This window comes from Protopterus annectens, chromosome 17.part0 (assembly GCF_019279795.1).
Source record: "Protopterus annectens isolate FY-2018-M chromosome 17.part0, PAN1.0, whole genome shotgun sequence".
NCBI classification, from domain to species: Eukaryota; Metazoa; Chordata; order Ceratodontiformes; family Protopteridae; genus Protopterus; species Protopterus annectens.
The window spans coordinates 629,324,951-629,342,675 of NC_056751.1; the positions used below are offsets into that span (position 1 = coordinate 629,324,951).

Below are 17,725 nucleotides of genomic sequence, written 5' to 3' on the forward strand. Positions count from 1 at the left end.
TCTGTCTGGGTGAGGCTGAGACCCCCTGATAAGAGAAATAAGATCTGCAGCAAGAGACATGATCTGTTTATCAGAAGAAGGGGCCTGAGTAGCAGGTTTAGGATGGGCCTTGGCCTGGCTGGTGGCCTTAGCACGTGCAAAGGCCTTGATGGATATGGATACAGGAGGCCTTGCAGCCCCACGTGCAGGAGTAACCTTGCCTACAGGAATGGTGGCGGGTAGATCCAGAACTTCGGTTTCCGGAGGAAAATCAACAACCGGAGAGGTCTCCCTGGAGCGGTTGAATTACCACTTCCCAAGGGCACTAGCGGAGGGTTTAGGAGGTGTATCGGTGGTGGGATGTCGGTCCTTTTCGTTTTTGGTAGATTGAGTTGTCGGTTGATCCGACGGCATGATATATGCGAAAGATTCACAAAAGTCTTTGGCAAATTCTGCCCGCGCCTGAGAGTGCGCTTATTAAAGCAAGCACAGGCAGCACAGGCCGAGACGTCGTGGTCTGGGCCCAGGCAAGGAAGGCAGTAAGAATGGAAGTCCTTATGAGGTATTTGTTTACCACAAGACAAACAATTATTAACTTTCTCAATTTGCTCTGACATCGGCTGAGGCAAGAAAAAATGTTCCCCGGTGCCTTAGCTTTTAGATGACTTCGGTACTGAAAACACAGGAGCTGACCGACCGGCACTTGCTAACTGCTTCTGCTTCTGGCACCGCGCGGCAAGAAAGACTGAAGAAGATGGCGTCGGCCGATGCCTTTACACTCCAGCCGTTCTGACGTTGGAGAGGACTTTGGAATCCGGCCGACCAAGGGCTGCCTGAGGCAGGACAACCCATATGTTATGACTGCAGTTGCATTCTTGAAGGACATCAGCAACATTAATCCCCTTGCACAAAGTGGGGCTCCATCAACTGACCTTGGGAACTACAAACCCACAAGTCTAATTAGCCTCATCTGCAAGACCATGGAAAGAATTATCATGGACCTTATCAATAAGGACACAGGTGACCTTCAAACGTTGGACTCAACCCAGATATGCTTTATTAAGAGTAGATCATGCTTATTAAACCTAGTACACTTCTTTGAGAATGTCAAAGCCATGGACTAAAGTAAGACAGTGCACACAGCCTATCTTGACTTTGCCAAGACTTTTGAAACAACTCCCCACTTTGGCATCGAGAAACTCTCCCACATTGGGATTAACCCACATGTTACTAAGATAGGTAAGCCAGTTGGCTCACCGACAGAACAAATTGTTAAAATTAGTGACTCCAATTCCACCAGTAGATCCATTAGCAGTGGAGTACCACAGGGGTCAATGCTGGTCATTGTTTTTGTCATCTATTTCTCAGAAGTCCAGGCCAAACTAGGTGGCCTTTGGCTCACCAAGTTTGCTGACTGCAAACTGGGAGCAATCATTGAGTCCTCCCAATGATGTCAACATATTACAAGAAGGGCTAACACAAACAAATGGCTGGTGCCAAAGCCATGGTCTAAAACTAAATGCAAAAAATGCACTATTGTTCCCTCTAGCAAAACGGAATTCTCTACAGATTGCAATGCTGACAGCGCCCATTTGAGTTCCAACCCAGTGGTGTGAGACTTGGTAACAGAGGTTGACAGCAATCTGAACTTTGACCACCAAGTTTCCACAATGGCATGGACGGCCTTCTATGCAGCGCACATTATAAGCAAGGGCATAGCATCCAGGTCAAGGGATGTTATAAACTCCACTGTACTCAACTCTCATCACACCACTAATAGAATATAATGCACCCTTTTGCATGTACCTCAACAGACATCTACAGCAGATGGCAAGACCAGAGAGTTTTTTCACTAAGAAAATACATGGACTCCAAACCATGACCTATGTGGACATGATGAAAGCCCTGTCACTTTTCTCTCTATCTTATAGACTGCTGAAAGGTGACTTGTGCCTAGCCTATAGGGCAATCTCCAACCTTGCACTAATGGAACTGCTGCACATCCACAAGTCAACTGGCTCAAGAGTCACACTTCTCTAGGGATCTCAACCTAGCTTGATACATTAACAGATCATGCTAGAGACACAGATATATCTCTCAAAAAGGCTGCCATTTCTCTGGAATAGACTACCTATTCATGTAAAACAGAGCTCCTCAATAATCCTATTCAAACACACCTAGATAAGTGGATGGGAGATCATACATTTGTCCCTGGGATGGCACCCACGTCCCTCATGGACAGGGGTAGCTGGTATTGATCTGACACCTGCTCTTGTTCATAAATTCATTCTGCAAACCACAAAAAAGGGGGATACTTGGGATTAACATGGCTAGGCCTGTAAAGGCTCTAGGGCTGCTAGCCTACTAACCACCTATGAACCTATAAGGATGTCTGCTACCATGAGGGTATTTAGGACTAAAAAAAATTATTAGTAATGAGTACTCATTTTGTTGCAGGCAGGTTTGGATAGTCACACTTCATGAAAACAAATATTTGTTTCCACTTTTTGCACATAGTGATCCTTTAAAGTCACAGAGTCCCTCAAAAAAAAAGTATTCAATGACAAAAGCGAACCTAAAGTCTTGGGTATGAAGGACTGGCAGATGGAAAATGATTTGTAATCGTACTCTGTGCTCGACAAAAACGGCACTGGGAATGGAGGTCTTTGTTTGGTATCTGCTTACCTCACTCTCACTTTCCCCTCCTAGCTGACATCTAACAAAAATCAGCAGAGTAAACAAGAAAAAGGAAGGTTCCTTAATGGGGCACTTATCTGAACCAGTGAAGGCTTACTGTACAAATGAGCACGCAAACAACAGGTGCAAGACCTCTGTTCAGGCTGAAGGTGAGACAGTCAGAGGATTTATGTTCATACACCTGCTTACGTACCCCTACGATCATGTGTTGAGGTCATAAGTCAGATATATGGCTCATGGAATGTTTTTAGGCTTTGGTATCCCTGCTGGATGTCAGTGGTAAAAAAAACACTGAATTTCAGCTTTATTAAATGGCACTTTTTTTTTTTACCTCTGTCAAGAACCCATTTTCCCCTTTGAACTCCTGTTCCAGACTATAAAAAGTACAGTTTTGTACCTACCATAAATGTAGATGTTTGAGTGTATACACTACTGCAGTCATTACACTTGGGTTATCCTGCCGTCAGGCGGTTCCCCAGTCGGCCTGAGTTCCAAAGTCCTGGTCCGGCATCGGTTGCTGTCACCTCCTCCCTGACGTCAGTGCGACAGGGGTATATAAGATGCAGCAGATGCCATTTTCTTCAGTTTTTCTTCCCCAGATGTCAGGTGCCTCTAAATAGGTAGGCAGTTCAAATTGCTAATAAAACATACATAAGAAAAGCAAACAACAACTTACAGCTACCAGCAAATACTCCCCATAGGTAGCAAAGGGTAGAAGACATAGGTACGTACCAGCAAGTAAGAGGGGAAGGAGGGAGGGTAACCTGGACTGCAGCAGGGTATACACTCGAACATCTACATTTATGGTAGGTACAAAACTGTACTATGTTCATCATGTTACATTGCTGCAGCCATTACACTTGGGTGGAATCCCAAAGCTGAGGTAGGGTGGCTGGTTCTATAAGGCATTAGGGGTGGCTATAAGGCCTTGCAGCACTGCAGTGGCGAAGCCAGCTCTGGATTTTGAGTATAGAGGCAGATGGTAATGCTTGGTGAAGGTATGTACAGAACTCCAAGATGCTGCTTCCAAAATATCCTTGGTAGGTACTCCTCTGAGGTAGGCAGTTGAAGTGGCTGTTGCCCTGGTGGAGTGAGATCTAATGCTGCTAGGTACAAGTTTCCCATGGTGTGTATAGCAGAAACATATACAATGTCGTATCCAGTTTGAAATAGTCTGTTTTGAAATGGCTTTTCCCTGTGCTCCTGCTGCATATGCTACCAATAATTGCTCAGATTTTCTGAGAGCTTTGGTTTTGTCCAAGTAGAAGCATAACTGCCTGTGAATGTCCAAAGAATGCAGTAGTCTCTCCCCTTTATTCTGTGGTTTTGGATAAAAAGTTGGCAAGTGAATAGTTTGGTTTAGAGCCACACTGGATACCACCTTTGGCATAAATATAGGGTTAGTTCTTAAAGACGCCCTGTCCTGGTGGAAAATGAGGAAAGGTTCCACTGCCATTAGTACCTGTAATTCTGAAACTTTGTGCTGATGTTATTGCCAGGATCAGAGCAGTTTTCCAAGACATATATTTTAATTCTGCTGTGTTAGCTGGCTCAAAAGGAGGTAAAGTTAGTTTTTCCAAAACAAAGTTGAGGTCCCAAGTTGGAGTAGGTGCTCTATGGGGCGGTCTTATGTTTTTAGCCCCTCTGAGGTACTGTTTTAACAGAGAATTAGAGAAAATTGGTGGATCCGTGTTGTAATGAGCAGAGAAGGCAGAGGCATGGATCTTGACAGATGAGAAGGAGAGGCCTTTGTCCAGCATCTCAGTTAAGTATTGTAGTATCTGAGGAATGTTTGGGACAAGAGGGTCAAGGCTGTGAGCTTGGTTCCAGGCACAGAATCTCTTCCATTTATCCGAATAGGCTTTCCTGGTACTAGGCCTTCTGGCCTCCAGAATGACATCCATAACAGCTTTGGAGAGAGGTATTGTTTGCTTGACTAAGGAATCTTCCATGCAGCTAGGTTTAAGGTCTTTAGATGGCTGTGTAGTATTTGACTGTTGTGCTGAGACAGCAGATGTGGGATTTGAGGCAAAATCCAGGGTGGTTCTTCTGCTAAGCTCTTTAAGACTGGGTACCAGTACTGGCTTGGCCAGTCTGGTGCAATCAGGATCATCTTTCGCTCTTCTTGCCTGGCTTTTATGAGTACCTTTGGCAGGAGAGGTAGTGGTGGGAAAGCGTATAACTGTAGGTTCTCCCAGCTGAATGAGAGGGCATCCACTTTCCATGCTTGTGGATGGTAACTCCTTGTGCAGAATTTTTGTAGCTGGCAGTTCATTGGGGATGCAAACAGATCTATGTCCGGGCTCCACCATTTCTGTGTTATCATTCTGAATATTTGTGGATTCAATTCCCATTCGTGGGGATCCATGATGTTTCTGCTTAAGTCGTCTGCCAATGTGTTTTTCTCTCCTGGCAGGAATTGTGCTTGCAGATGAATTTGATAGTTTATAGCTGTGTTCTACAAAGTCATGACTTGTCTGCAGAGGGGGTAGGAGTGAGTGCCCCCTTGCTTGCTTATGTACCACATAACTGTGGTGTCTGTCTTTAGTAGTAGTTGTCCTGGATGCAGTAGGTCCTTGAAAGCTATAAGGGCATTTTGTACAACTAACATCTCTTTTTGATTGATGTGAAGATGCCTTTGTTCTGCAGGCCACTTGCCCTGAATACATTTGTCCGGCATGTGTGCTCCCCAGGCGTAATCCGATGCATCTGTTGTCAGTGTTTGCCTGGCTGTGGGTTGTGTGAAAGGCTGTCCCTTGTTGAGGTGACAAGCTTGAGCCCACCACTGAAACTCCTGTTGAAGGCAAGGAATTAGTGGTATAACTGTTTCCAAACTTTGACAGTGTTGAGACCATACATTCTTTAGGTACCATTGTAGTTTCCTCATATGCAGTCTGGCATATGGAATTAGTAGTATGCAAGATGCCATGTAACCCAAGGCCTGCGGAATTTTTCTTGCAGGGTGTTGGGTATTTGTTGCCATCAATTGAAAGTATTGAATCAGTTGTCCTTGCTTGTCTGGCATGAGATAAGCCATCTGGGCCATTGTGTTCAAGCTGGCACCCAGGAATATAATCTCTTGTGAGGGCACTAGTTTTGATTTCTTTTCGTTTACTGTGTACCCCAGACAACTTAACTTTTTTACAAACGCCAGATACTTTAGAAGAATGTCCTTGCTCTCTGCTTGAATCAGGCAGTCGTCCAGGTACGGATAAATTTGAATTCCTTTCTGTCTGCAAAATGCAATTACTGGTGCCAGGCACATTGTGAAGACCCTGGGCGAAGTAGATAAGCCAAAGGGCAGTGCAGAGAATTGGTAGTGCATCGAACCAGCTATGAATCTGAGGTATCTTCTGCAGTTTTGTCTGATAGGGACATGCAGGTATGCCTCCTTGAGGTCCAAGGTCACGAGCCAAGCTTTCTTGCCCAGCATGGGAAGAAGCTGCTGTAGTGTCAACATTTTGAATTTCGGAACATCATAAGTGTTTAGAGAAGAAAGATCCAGAATGGGCCTCCAGGCTTTGCACTTTCTGGGAACCAGAAAGAGTCTTGAGTAAAATCTTTGCTCCTGTGATGGTACCTTTCGAATAGCTCTCATATCTTTGAGTGTTGTAATTTGTTTTTGAGCCTCTGCCCATTGATTTGGTGGCAGATTTGGCATTCCTTTTAACCTTGGCAGAATGTGAAAGTGGAACCTGTAACCTTGAGATACAGTGTTAAGAACCCATTTGTCTTTGGTGATCATATGCTAATTGTGATAGAAAAGTGCCAGTTTTCCTCCCAAGGGGGCTGCCAAGAGAGATTTGTTTGGCAGCTATAATGGGAAGTCATTGGGGCTGCTTTTTATATGGTTGGGGCCGGTCTTCCCCTTCTTTCTGGCCTGATGCAACCCATTGTTGAGGCCTGTAAGGACCTTGTGGTTGACCTCTACCTCTTGGACGTCTGTATCTTCCCCTTTGAGGACTGTCTGTAATTGGAAAGGACCAATTCTTAGTTGGCCAATTTCTGCTAAATTTAGGAGGCTGAACGTGTAAGAAATCCTTCACTGTTTGCATAGATTTTGTCTTATCCTCCATTTTCTTTAATACTTCTTCTGCCTTAACTCCAAATAACACATCCTGCTGCAAAGGTGCATCCAATAATTTTGCTTTAACATGATCTGGTAACGTATGTTCTTTTAACCAAGCATGTCTTCTAATGACAGAGCCTGTAAGTGCTGCTCTGCAGGAGGCCTCTAAGGAATAAAAAAAAACATTGCAAAGTATGCTTTCCCACTTGTTCAGCTGCATGCAATAAATCCTGCATTTCTTTAAAATTAGGAGGATCTGAATCTGGAAGCATTTTTTTGTTTCAACTGAGATAGTAAAAATTGCTGATATTTTAGCATGTGAAACTGGCAATTTAAGGCTCTCATTGCTAAAGTTGCAGACGTATATACTTTCTTTCCCCATCTGTCTAATGCTCTGGAATCTCTGTCAAAGGGAACTGGATTCTTGGCTGATGAGTCCTTAACCCTTTTGGGTCCCTGAGTAATAGTTTCAGGGTCAGCTACAGGGCGTTTATACAGAAATTTGTGAGAGTCAGGGACTCTGTAGTATCTGTCAGGTTAAACAGGGACTGGAGGTAAGGAATCAGGATTTAAGCTGGATTCGGTATACACATTATCACAATATCTAACACTGGCGGAATAGCAAGGGGTCTGTTTTGAGGTAATAAAAGGAAGTCTCTGAGCCTTTTCTTGGATTCTGAGTAATCCTGGCCTTCCCAATGGAAATGTTCCCTCATGGTATGTAAGGTTTCCCCAAATGAGTAGTCCTCAGGCGGTGAGGCTGATGGAATTGATTCCTCAGCATCAGAATCCTCATAAGGGGGTAAAGAATATCCTAGGTCTGAGGATGAATCTGAAGAGATGGACACCTGGTCGGATGAATCATAGTCTGCATCCTGTCTAGGCCCTTTATAAGTAGGGGGATGGGACCCCCCTGATCAAAGTGATTAGGTCTTCGGCCATTTTGAGCATTTGTTTCTTAGGCATGGAGGCCTGTCCTGGAGAATGCTGTATTTGTTTCTTTGATTTTAAAGGAGGCTTAGACTTGGCAGAGGGTTTAATGCTTAACTGAGTAGGTCTGAAGACACCCTCTGAAGCTGCGGGTAGCTCAGCTACTCCGGATCCCTCTGAAGGGTTAGTTTCGGTAGGCTGAATAACTTGTGCATCTGAAGGCCCAGCCATCTCCACGTGGGAGTCAAAGGCAGCCTGTGGTTCTACAGAAGCGGTCGTCAGGGGCTGCGAAGGCGCCTCGCTGAAAACCGGAGAACCAGCGACTGGCCTAGAAGAGGCTTCGTCGTCAGTTTTGGGCCTTGGATGCCTATCCTTGTCTTTGCGCTTTTTATGTATTCCGGTCGTCGGAAGTTCCGATGGCATGGTATAATTGAATTTTCTACCAAAATAATGTCGGGCAAAATCAAACCGATGTTTAATAGTGCGCTTGTTAAACCTAGCACAAAACCGACAACCAGTGACGTCGTGGTCTGGGCCTAGGCATGGGATACAATAAGAATGGAAATCCTTATGAGGTATTTGCTTCCCACAAGAAATACAGTTATTAACTTTTACTGACATCGGTCTGAGGCAAGAAAAAGTTTCCCCAACAGGGTACTTAGCTTTGTAGAAGACTTTGGTTCTGGATTCGGAATGAAAATCTCAGGAGACAGCCGACCGGCACTTGCTAACTGCTTTTGCTTCGGGCACCGCGCGGCAAGAAAGACTGAAGAAAATGGCGTCGGCTGCATCTTATATACCCCTGTCGCACTGACGTCCAGGAGGAGGCGACAGCAACAGATGCCGGACCAGGACTTTGGAACTCAGGCCGACTGGGGAACCGCCTGATGGCAGGATAACCCAAGTGTAATGACTGCAGCAGTGTAACACGATGAACATCTTGAGTTGGTTTGCATCTAAACCAGCTGAATGCAAAGACGAGTTTTATAGTCTGGAACAGAAGTTCAAAGGGAAAAAATGTTTTTTTGACAGAGGCCCCCCACACAAAAAAAAAGAAGGTGCCTTCCAACAAAGCTTAAGAAGCATGCAGTAAAGCTACAGACAAATTCCTCCTTGGTGAAAATTGAAGACTGTCAAGTGAAAATTTGACTGAAGACTAAGTCTAGAACAAAAGAACTTGGACAAATAATCAAAAATGTGTAGCACCAGAACTGTAAAGGGATCTAAGCCCTGGACTAGCCACATCATGAAATAAATCCATTTGATCTTATAAGCTTTTCCTGTACTTTGTTTCTGTGAAAGTATTAACTGAAAGGGTGGTCAAAGTAAGTTCCTGGTGATCATCTGAAGTGAAGAAATCATGTGATCAACCACAAGGACAGAAGGCCCAGGGGTGGCTTGGTAGATGGGTGCAACAGGTAGGTCTCTCTCATCGCCTCAGACGAAAAGGACATGCTAGAAGATTAGGCTGAAGCAGGTGACCTACATTTGGCCCCAAAACAGAGCTACAAGGACAACATTTCGCCCTGTGCAGGCTCGCCATCTCCAGAAATTTGGGGATAGAGGGAATTAAGAAAAAAAAGCGTGGAAGAGACTCAGAGCCATTTCTGGAAGAGGGTACTTCTGGGACACCCTTCCAAGGGAAGAATAGGGAAAAAGAAGTTAGTGCATTTTGTTGTTTCTGGAGATGCAAAGTTACACGAAGGCCTCACCCTGTGATGGAGGCAAATTTGGTGTTACTGATGGACTGCAGCAATACATGTGGGATACCAGCAGGCAAAGACTGAACCAGTGCACTAAGAAATGGCTTTTTCCAAGGTGGACATAGAAAATGAGAAGGTGACAGTGAGCCCCCTGATAGAGGATGTGGGTGGATAAGAATTTGTACACCCCTTGGCTTGTTACCCAGTCATGTCACTGTCTTACTGTAGGTATGAATGACAAAAGCATCTTCAGAGAGAGTTCAAAATCATCCACATTGTGAAAGCCACTTTGTTTTCCAGAATACTAATATGCGCATCAGTCTTGGTCTGTGACTATGTGCTATGGCAGTCTGCTCCTGAAAATGCTTCTTTAAAGTACAGACATCCCTGGTAACTCACAATAAGGAAGGTATTTGAAAGCTTCCATCCAGATACAGTCAGGATTCATAAATCTTGCAAAATTATACGATCTTTGCATTTCAGAGATATCCTGAATGGGAGGTTCACAGATCGACGAGCTGGTGTCATTGAACCTTGAGAGTTCACTGTAGTACTTTCATTTTCTGCCAACTGTCTGGGACCATGCAAACTTTGGCTGCCATTAGGCCAAGTGCCACAGGTAAACAGCAGTTGGAGCCATGACTGCAGAAACTGATGAGCAATACTACTGGAAAGGAAGAATTCTGTCTAGAGGAAGACAAAGTGCCCAAGTTTACTCTGATGGACAAAGTGGCCAACAGCTAGGACTTTTGTGGTGTTCAGTATGATCTGAAGGACTGTAACACTAATAAAACAGACATCAAGGTTGAAAGAGCTTAGAGTCATGGCTATCAGAAGCCAATTAACCAGGTGTGGAAAGATCCTGGCATTCTGAAGCATTAGATGCACTGAAACCACTCACATGCACTTGAACACGTAGGAGCCTGAGGTGAAGACAAACAGCAGTGTCCAAAACTGGAAGTGTCTGGTTCCTATATGGAATTAGAGGAACCTCACTTATTCCTGTGTTACTATGATACAAAGGTAGAAATCTTGGCCATACAAACAGCACATAGTCTTCATCAAATAAACATGGAAGCAGTGACTGCACCAGAGCACAAAGAAATGTTACTTTTTGGAAAACCAGATGGAGGCCTCTTAGGTCTAAAATAAGCTAAAGGTACTTTGTTTTCTTGGGCACCAAAAAGTAAAAGCTTAGCTCTTGCTGAACTCATCAGATGCCCCAATGGCTTTTGTGAAGGAGAATTAATGCATTTTACCTTGCTACAGTTTTCTCAAGGGGCGCATCCCACAGATATGATGGTCATCAGCTACTAATCTCATGTGATGGCCATCCATGTGAGCAGAAGTGAGTCCAACTGCCTCCACAGTGAGATGGGCAAGGTCTCAAAGAACCAAATGAAGGTCTCAGGCTGGGCTACTACAATATCCCTAGCTATCTTTGGGGTTGCAACCATTCTGAAAGCTGACAACACCTTTCAAAACCTCTACTGCTGCTGGCATTACCGCAACCAAAATATGAACAGGCTCCACTGTATCTGTGAAAATGTGCTTTGGAAAGCTTCAAATTTCACAACAAGTGTGATGACAGCTTTGACTTCCTGCTGCTTCTAGTTCCTTTTACAGCTAATCCATACAGTAAGGATTCACCTAAAGTGGCATTTGTAAAGTTGATCACACTATTCTCAGTAAAATGTGTAAGGTAAAGCCAGATTTGGCAACATACTACAAAGCCAGTGCCTGCCACCCTCACTGAGCCATCCATGTCACCGAGTGCTAAGCATATAGTTAGCTTACAGACTGATGTTCAGGTCAACATTTGAGATTTTAATTTTACTCTTAAAATCATAATCTGGTAAACCAAACAAGAATCTGGATAGTTTTCCCTACCTTCATAACAGATGCCGACATGCAAACGAGCATTTTCCTATCTTGTCAAACAAGCAAGACTACTTATCTGGCAGAAGGACAGCAGGATTCTGAAGGGTGGCACCCTTATTTAGGACAAACACAGAGGCAACTTCGGATTCTGTACCAAACAAGAATAGCCTTATTAGGACTGGAAGATCCTGTCCAGTCTCTTTGGGCCAGGATCTGCTCCATTACATTTCTTCCAAAGTACACAAACCATCTTGTTGGCCAGGGAGAGCCAACCAAGTGGAAGAATGGGGGGTAATATGGATGACTAGCTTAAAAGATCTGCTTCAGTGGTGTACAGCGACAGCACAGGAGCAAATTCTTGCAGTAAGATCAGGCCTATCTCCTTGGTGCTGAACCGTCAGGGCTGATGTTAAATGGTGGGGGAGAGAGAACATCAGCGCCACTATTAACATAGATAATTCCAGTGTTGAGGCCTTCTAGGAAGACATCCACATGAAAAATTCAAAAGCTGAGAGCACTGGCACCAGCAATGGCCCTGAAAACTCTGGGATCAGAGTCAGCAACAGACACTTAAAGCTGATCTTTTTGAGCCCAGTGGAGGTCAGTGCTAATACGGTCAGGGCTGATGCTTCTACCTGCGTCAAGGGCATCAAAGTTACAGAAATCAATTGCATGGGTGCAGAGGACATCAGCACAGGATCTCGCGCCAGTTCCGATACTCCTGCAGACAAAACTGGGCCTGAGATAAGAAATTTCAAGAAGTGTATTTGGAAAACTTCTCACTCTAACCTACACATAGAGAGGACAAAAAGAACACCAAACTGATGGCTTTCAAAAAGGTTATCTTGTCACAATCCATCTGTGTTGGCCTAGAAGAGCAGAAGGAAGCAGCTGAAATGGAACTGGAAGAGAGAAGTCCTGATAGCTCCTGCTCTGAATAGAAGCTTCCCATTCTTTTCCTTGGAGCAGGGGTCTGTCAGTTCCAAAGCTTCAAGCTTTGGAGGTGTAGCAGGGGGCAAAGTAGCAATTAAGAAAGATGACCATGGATGTAGACAAGTTATTACCCGAGGGACCTTCAAGGACAGAAACTTCTCTAAAACTGAAGTGTTTGACTCCTCCAATCTTCCTTTCTCCTGCCTCTTTTCCGGAGGATCAGTCTTGTCTTTTTGTCACTGCTTTTCTACTGTTCTTTCCGTTTTGGCACTTTTCCTTTAAGATGATCCTTTAGTACCACTTTTTTCTTCATGTCAAGGAGGATACTGAATTTTGATGCTCAGCCAGAAGGCACATGAGCAAAGCTCATGTGGATCCCTGGGGGTTGTTCTTGCCACATTGTTTACATTTCTTAAAACCTGAGGCCTTTTTATCCTTATTCATTTTAACAACTGGTTATCTTAAGAACAGCAGTAAATACAGTAATAAATAGGCAATAAACCACACCTATGCTTAAATAACCTGAATAGAAAGGAGGAAAGGAAGCTCTATACCAAGACTTTTATTTTTAATAATAAAGGAAAGGGAGGGTTACAAGAGAGGAACAGAATGTGTGTTGGGGGTCTGAAGAAAAGTTAAAGGAAAAATATTCTACTACTGAATTGGAATGTAAGAGTAAATTTAAGTGAGAGAGGCACTTATCAAGAAAAAATACAACTGAAAATCCCTGAAATGTTCAAGTTAGTCCTGAAAGCCATTGAAGTACATGATGGTGGCAATGAGATCTGAAGTTAGAGGAAAGCACTGTATTACGGGACAGGGGAGGATATCAAACTAGTCAGTGTTCTCATTATTGCCATGGAGATGAGGCACATCTGGAGACCAGTCAATCAGTTCCAGTGTCCATACAGGACCAACATAAATCAGCATTTTGCAGCATCTCTCAAAATTATCCAAAGTAAGAAGAATGTTTCTAATACATCTGAAGTCTGGGGACAGAAAACTAGAATCAGTCCAGTCTTATTTTACTATATCCACTTCCCTGACACAGCTCAAGAAGTCTCACGGTACATGTCACTGCAACTAACCATATCTACAGATTGTATTTTTAATTAACATACTTTACAAATGAAGGGCTTGTACCCCACCTTTTATAACTAGCTAGGTGGGGTTAAAGGGGGCCAGCTCACCTCTTTTATAAACATAACAATAAATAAATAAATAAATAAAAACCTTAAGATACTGCTGATCAGAGATGTGTCCTGAGGCACAACACTTCATGTTATACGGCAAGCAAATGGCACGATGATCCAACTTTAAAAATTTACATTTGGGGGATGAGGTAGTGGTTACTGTAAAATCATGCAATCAGTCCTGTATATAAGCCTTAATTACAAATGAAAAAAAGATATTTGAGACGAACTAGTAACCTGCTGCATTACGTGAAGTGCAGTAAATCAGTTCACCATCAGGCATTATTTGGTGTCAATGACTCTTGTTTGCACATTGATTAGTATTCATTTGACTTCCCTTAAATACCAGAGCAGTAATGCATACTTCTGTGCATAAAACACAAAGATTTCTGGGATGTGCCTTCCTTGACTTGAGTTTGTTTGTGTCTTTCGGCTTTTCCCGGTTAGGCGTTGCCACAGCGGAACTCCAATCCGCTAATGATTGGCATTTGATTTTTACATACCGGCTTGCCAGGCCTGACGCACAACCTTCAACAAAGGTATGCCCATTCACGCATGTCTCCACGCAGACGACGCTCTAGCTAAGAATCGAACCGGACAGCGTCTTACTGTGAGGCGACAACGCTACCGCAGCACCACCACCGCGGTGCCTTCCTTGACTTGAGAGTAATGTCAATAATTTAGGGGGTTCATTTGTTGTCAACAAACCTAAGTTTCTGCACTTTATTTCAATACAGTGTTTCTAAACAGTTTAATACTATAACTTTTATCATGTCATTTGAAGCAAAGACATTTGCTTCCAGGTTAAAAACAACCATCACACTCAGCAAATATGCCCAAATGCATACCATCGCCTCTTATTACTCTTAATATCCCAAGCATGCAACTTAAAGAAAAAACACGACATTGTTCCACACACTACAGCTTCAGTCTGTAAACTTAAGTGGAAAGTGTTCACATTCCAAAAAAGCAGATATTTTACAGAGCTTCATGTAAGCAAATAAAATGTGCTGTAAATTTAACATTATGTGGAGAGCCCAGTGTCCCAAAAATAACTCAGGACCTTATAAAAAGACTATTCTTACCTTGGAGACTCATAAAGCGGTACTGTACGAATGTGCAACTTCTGGATCTCATCAATGGTTCCAATGGTCAGAGTGCTGTTGTTTGCCAAAGCAAGACTGAAAGACGAAATAAATAAGACAACTACTTTAATGGGACCAATATGCAGTTCCACTTACTTTGACAAGAAAAGTAATATGTCTTAAGTTGTACTGGGGTTCAACAGCATCAAAAGGATTATCCAAATAGGTTTTAAAACATACCTGTCTGGGTAGCCCTCAGAGTTAAGAGGGCACATGTAGTTGACTTCTTTCAAATTAACGTTGGAGAAAACCAGCTTATGGTTGCTACTGTAGATAACAGTAGGACGATCAGAGCAAGCAAAGACGTTAGTAGTTGATAATGAGCGGAATGTGCGCAGGACTGTAGGTTGAGTACCAAGGGTCACTTTCTTGCGGTCACTTAACAAACCTAATTTAAACAAAAGGCTTTCAAAACACGTGATCTCATACCATTATTACAGCATTAACTGTATTTCTGCAAAACAACAAAACTTATTTTTCCCTTCTTGTGCCAAAGACATAAAAGCAGGTTTCTTTTAGTGAAAAAGAAAAAAAAACTTTTCCAGTAGTTCCACACCCCAGAAAAATAAATCCAACCGACTTTTAGCACACAGTACTATACAATTACTGAAACATGTTTTGCATGTAGCTCACATACCAACAATGCACCTAAGAGACAGTAATACACAAAGAAAAAAGAAGTTAATACATTCACGTGAGTACTTATGTCAATTAACTCGTATTTCAAAAGTCAAGACATCATGGATTCTTGCCAAAGTATATTATCAAAACAAATATATGCTCTGATGAATTCTCCCAAATGTACTAACTGGATTTCACTGCCCTCCATTACCTCACCCAGTTTTCACTGGCCACCATCTCTTTTGACTGAGAATGATTATAAGTAATCAACTTTTTCCTTAGGTTTCTAACTACAAACAGCCATTGAAACCTTTGTTGAATATGCAGTCTCATGACAAGGGGGAAAAAAACTTTTAACACAGTTGAATACAAAAGTTTAATCTCAATTTTCTTGGATGGTATTTCCCTTATAGCACTGTGAAAATGTCATAAGTTCAGAAAAGGCATGATCAAAAAAGCAACTCTTCTGCCTATAGGGAGTACAGTTGTGTAAAATCTTACCACAGCAGTAGATGTTTCTCTCATCACTGGTGCAATACTCTTCACCTAAGGGATCTTCTGCAGAGGGTAGTTCAATGTCTGGCTAGTATACCAAAGCCTTTGGCTCTTAAAGGTGCTGTATGTCACATGTATGCTCCCTGCAGGGCCTAAAGATGATGTACGGATAGAAATACTCAGAACTGAAAAAGCCCCAGGAGGAACGGCACACCCTCAGGGACAAAATAGGAACATATGAATCCAGAAGGACAAATAAAGAAGGCAGAAGGACCCCTCGGCCAGGAGGGCAACGAGAACACAAGAATAAGAGTAAAGACGGGGGGGGGGGGGGGGGAGTGACCAAATAGTGCAACAGTGAAAAGGACATCCACTGTTATAAGATTTTACACAGCTGTACTATGCCCTTCCATATCACATTCCAATATGTCCTTGCAGTATTCTTCACCTAAGGGAGAATACAAGAGCTCAACAGGATGCCTGGGGGGAGGAGTAAGATAGAGAATCCTCCACAAACCCATGCAAGATAACCCTGGCAAAGCCTGCTCTGGCCCTGGAAACATCCAACTTTTAATGTTTAGTGAAAGTATGACCATAGGATCGCATGGTAATCTCAAGGATAGAACTGGTATGCAGATCCTTGAAAAATGCACCAGAGGAGGCAACTGCCCTAGTAGAATGTGCCTTTACAGAGGAGGAAAGACATTTGCCATGAAAAAAAAAACAAAACAAAAGGAAACGGCATTAGAAAACCAGGAGGAGATGGTTTGCTTAGAAACAGCCAAACCCAAACTCCTGGGATGAAAAAAAACAAAGCTGTCAGACCTTGGATAACATTCCCCACTCAGGAAATAATGATAAACTCATCAAACTAGGCAGCAACCCCTATATCACTAGGTGGGCTGCAAATTGGCTCACAGACAGAACACACAGTGTGAAAGTAGTAGACTCAAAGTCAGACTGTCGACCAGTCACAAGTGGAGTCCCACAGGGATTGGTCCTGGGTCCTCTCCTGTTTGTCATCTACTTCTTAGATGTCCAACCAACACAAAGGGACTCTGGCTGACCAAGTTCGCACATGACTGCAAGCTGGGAGCCATTATTAACTCCCCAAGTGATGTAGACATCCTACAGAAAAGGTCCCACTGATACTGGTGTCAAAACCATGGCCTTAACCTTAATGCCAAAAAATGTGTCGTCATCCCCTTTGGTAAAAACTCAGTTCCCGCTAATTACCACATCGACGGGAGCCCACTGAACACTGAAGGTGTTATAAGAGATCTGGGGATGCAGGTTGACAGCAACCTCTCCTTCGACCACCACATTGCCACTGGGGTCAGAAAGTCCTGTGTGGCGTATCTCATTACCAAGGGTTTTGCATCCAGGAAGAAAGATGTCATCGTCTCTCTCTACTCTTTCCTCATTAGGCCAATCACCGAGTACAATGCCCCATATTTGGCATGTACCTCACTAGACACTTGCAACAGCCGGAGAGCCCACAGCAGTACTTCACGAAGAGGATCCTAGGCATTAAACACATGTTCTACATGGACAGACTCAAAAGACTCCAGCTATTCTCTGTCTAGTATCACCTACTTAGAGGCAATCTTTGCCTGACCCAGCTCTGTCAGAAATGCTATATCTAAAAAAATCCCAATCCTTCAGCACACGCTCCAGAGACCTCAACCTCATTACCACAATCAACAGAACATGCTGGAGGGACAGGTTCCTCACGCAAAGGCTGCCCATGATCTGGAATAGACTCCCCATACATGTCAAGCAGAGCACCTCGCTGTCCCTCTTCAAGGGAAATCTTGATGAGTGGATGGGTAATAGAAAATTCACTCCAGTGGCTCTACTTGATAACGGCACTGGGAACTAATGGACGGCACTGTTGTCTGTAAAAGCTTTGAGAGACTCAAGATGAAAGAGGAGATCAGAGGCCTGCAGAGTCCTTCACTCCTTTATGTTGATGTGGTCTGAGCTCTGAGGAGGCCAGAGATCCTAAACCTTTATGTGGCCACAGAAGGCATGCCACCCCATGTTTGAGGCATCTGTATAGAGCTCCTGAGTGAGAAC

General features: G+C 43.5%; 1 protein-coding gene across 1 annotated transcript in view; it reads right to left on the bottom strand.

Annotated features, from left to right (window-relative positions):
* Positions 1-17,725, bottom strand: part of DDB1 (damage specific DNA binding protein 1) — a 2,836,764-nt gene that overhangs the window by 1,460,576 nt on the left and 1,358,463 nt on the right. Inside the window, exons 16-17 of the mRNA XM_044059793.1 lie at positions 14,711-14,918; positions 14,471-14,566 (exon numbers count right to left, since the gene is read on the bottom strand). Of these exons, the coding sequence (XP_043915728.1) occupies positions 14,471-14,566; positions 14,711-14,918 (304 nt within the window). The remainder of the gene's footprint in view (positions 1-14,470; positions 14,567-14,710; positions 14,919-17,725) is intronic.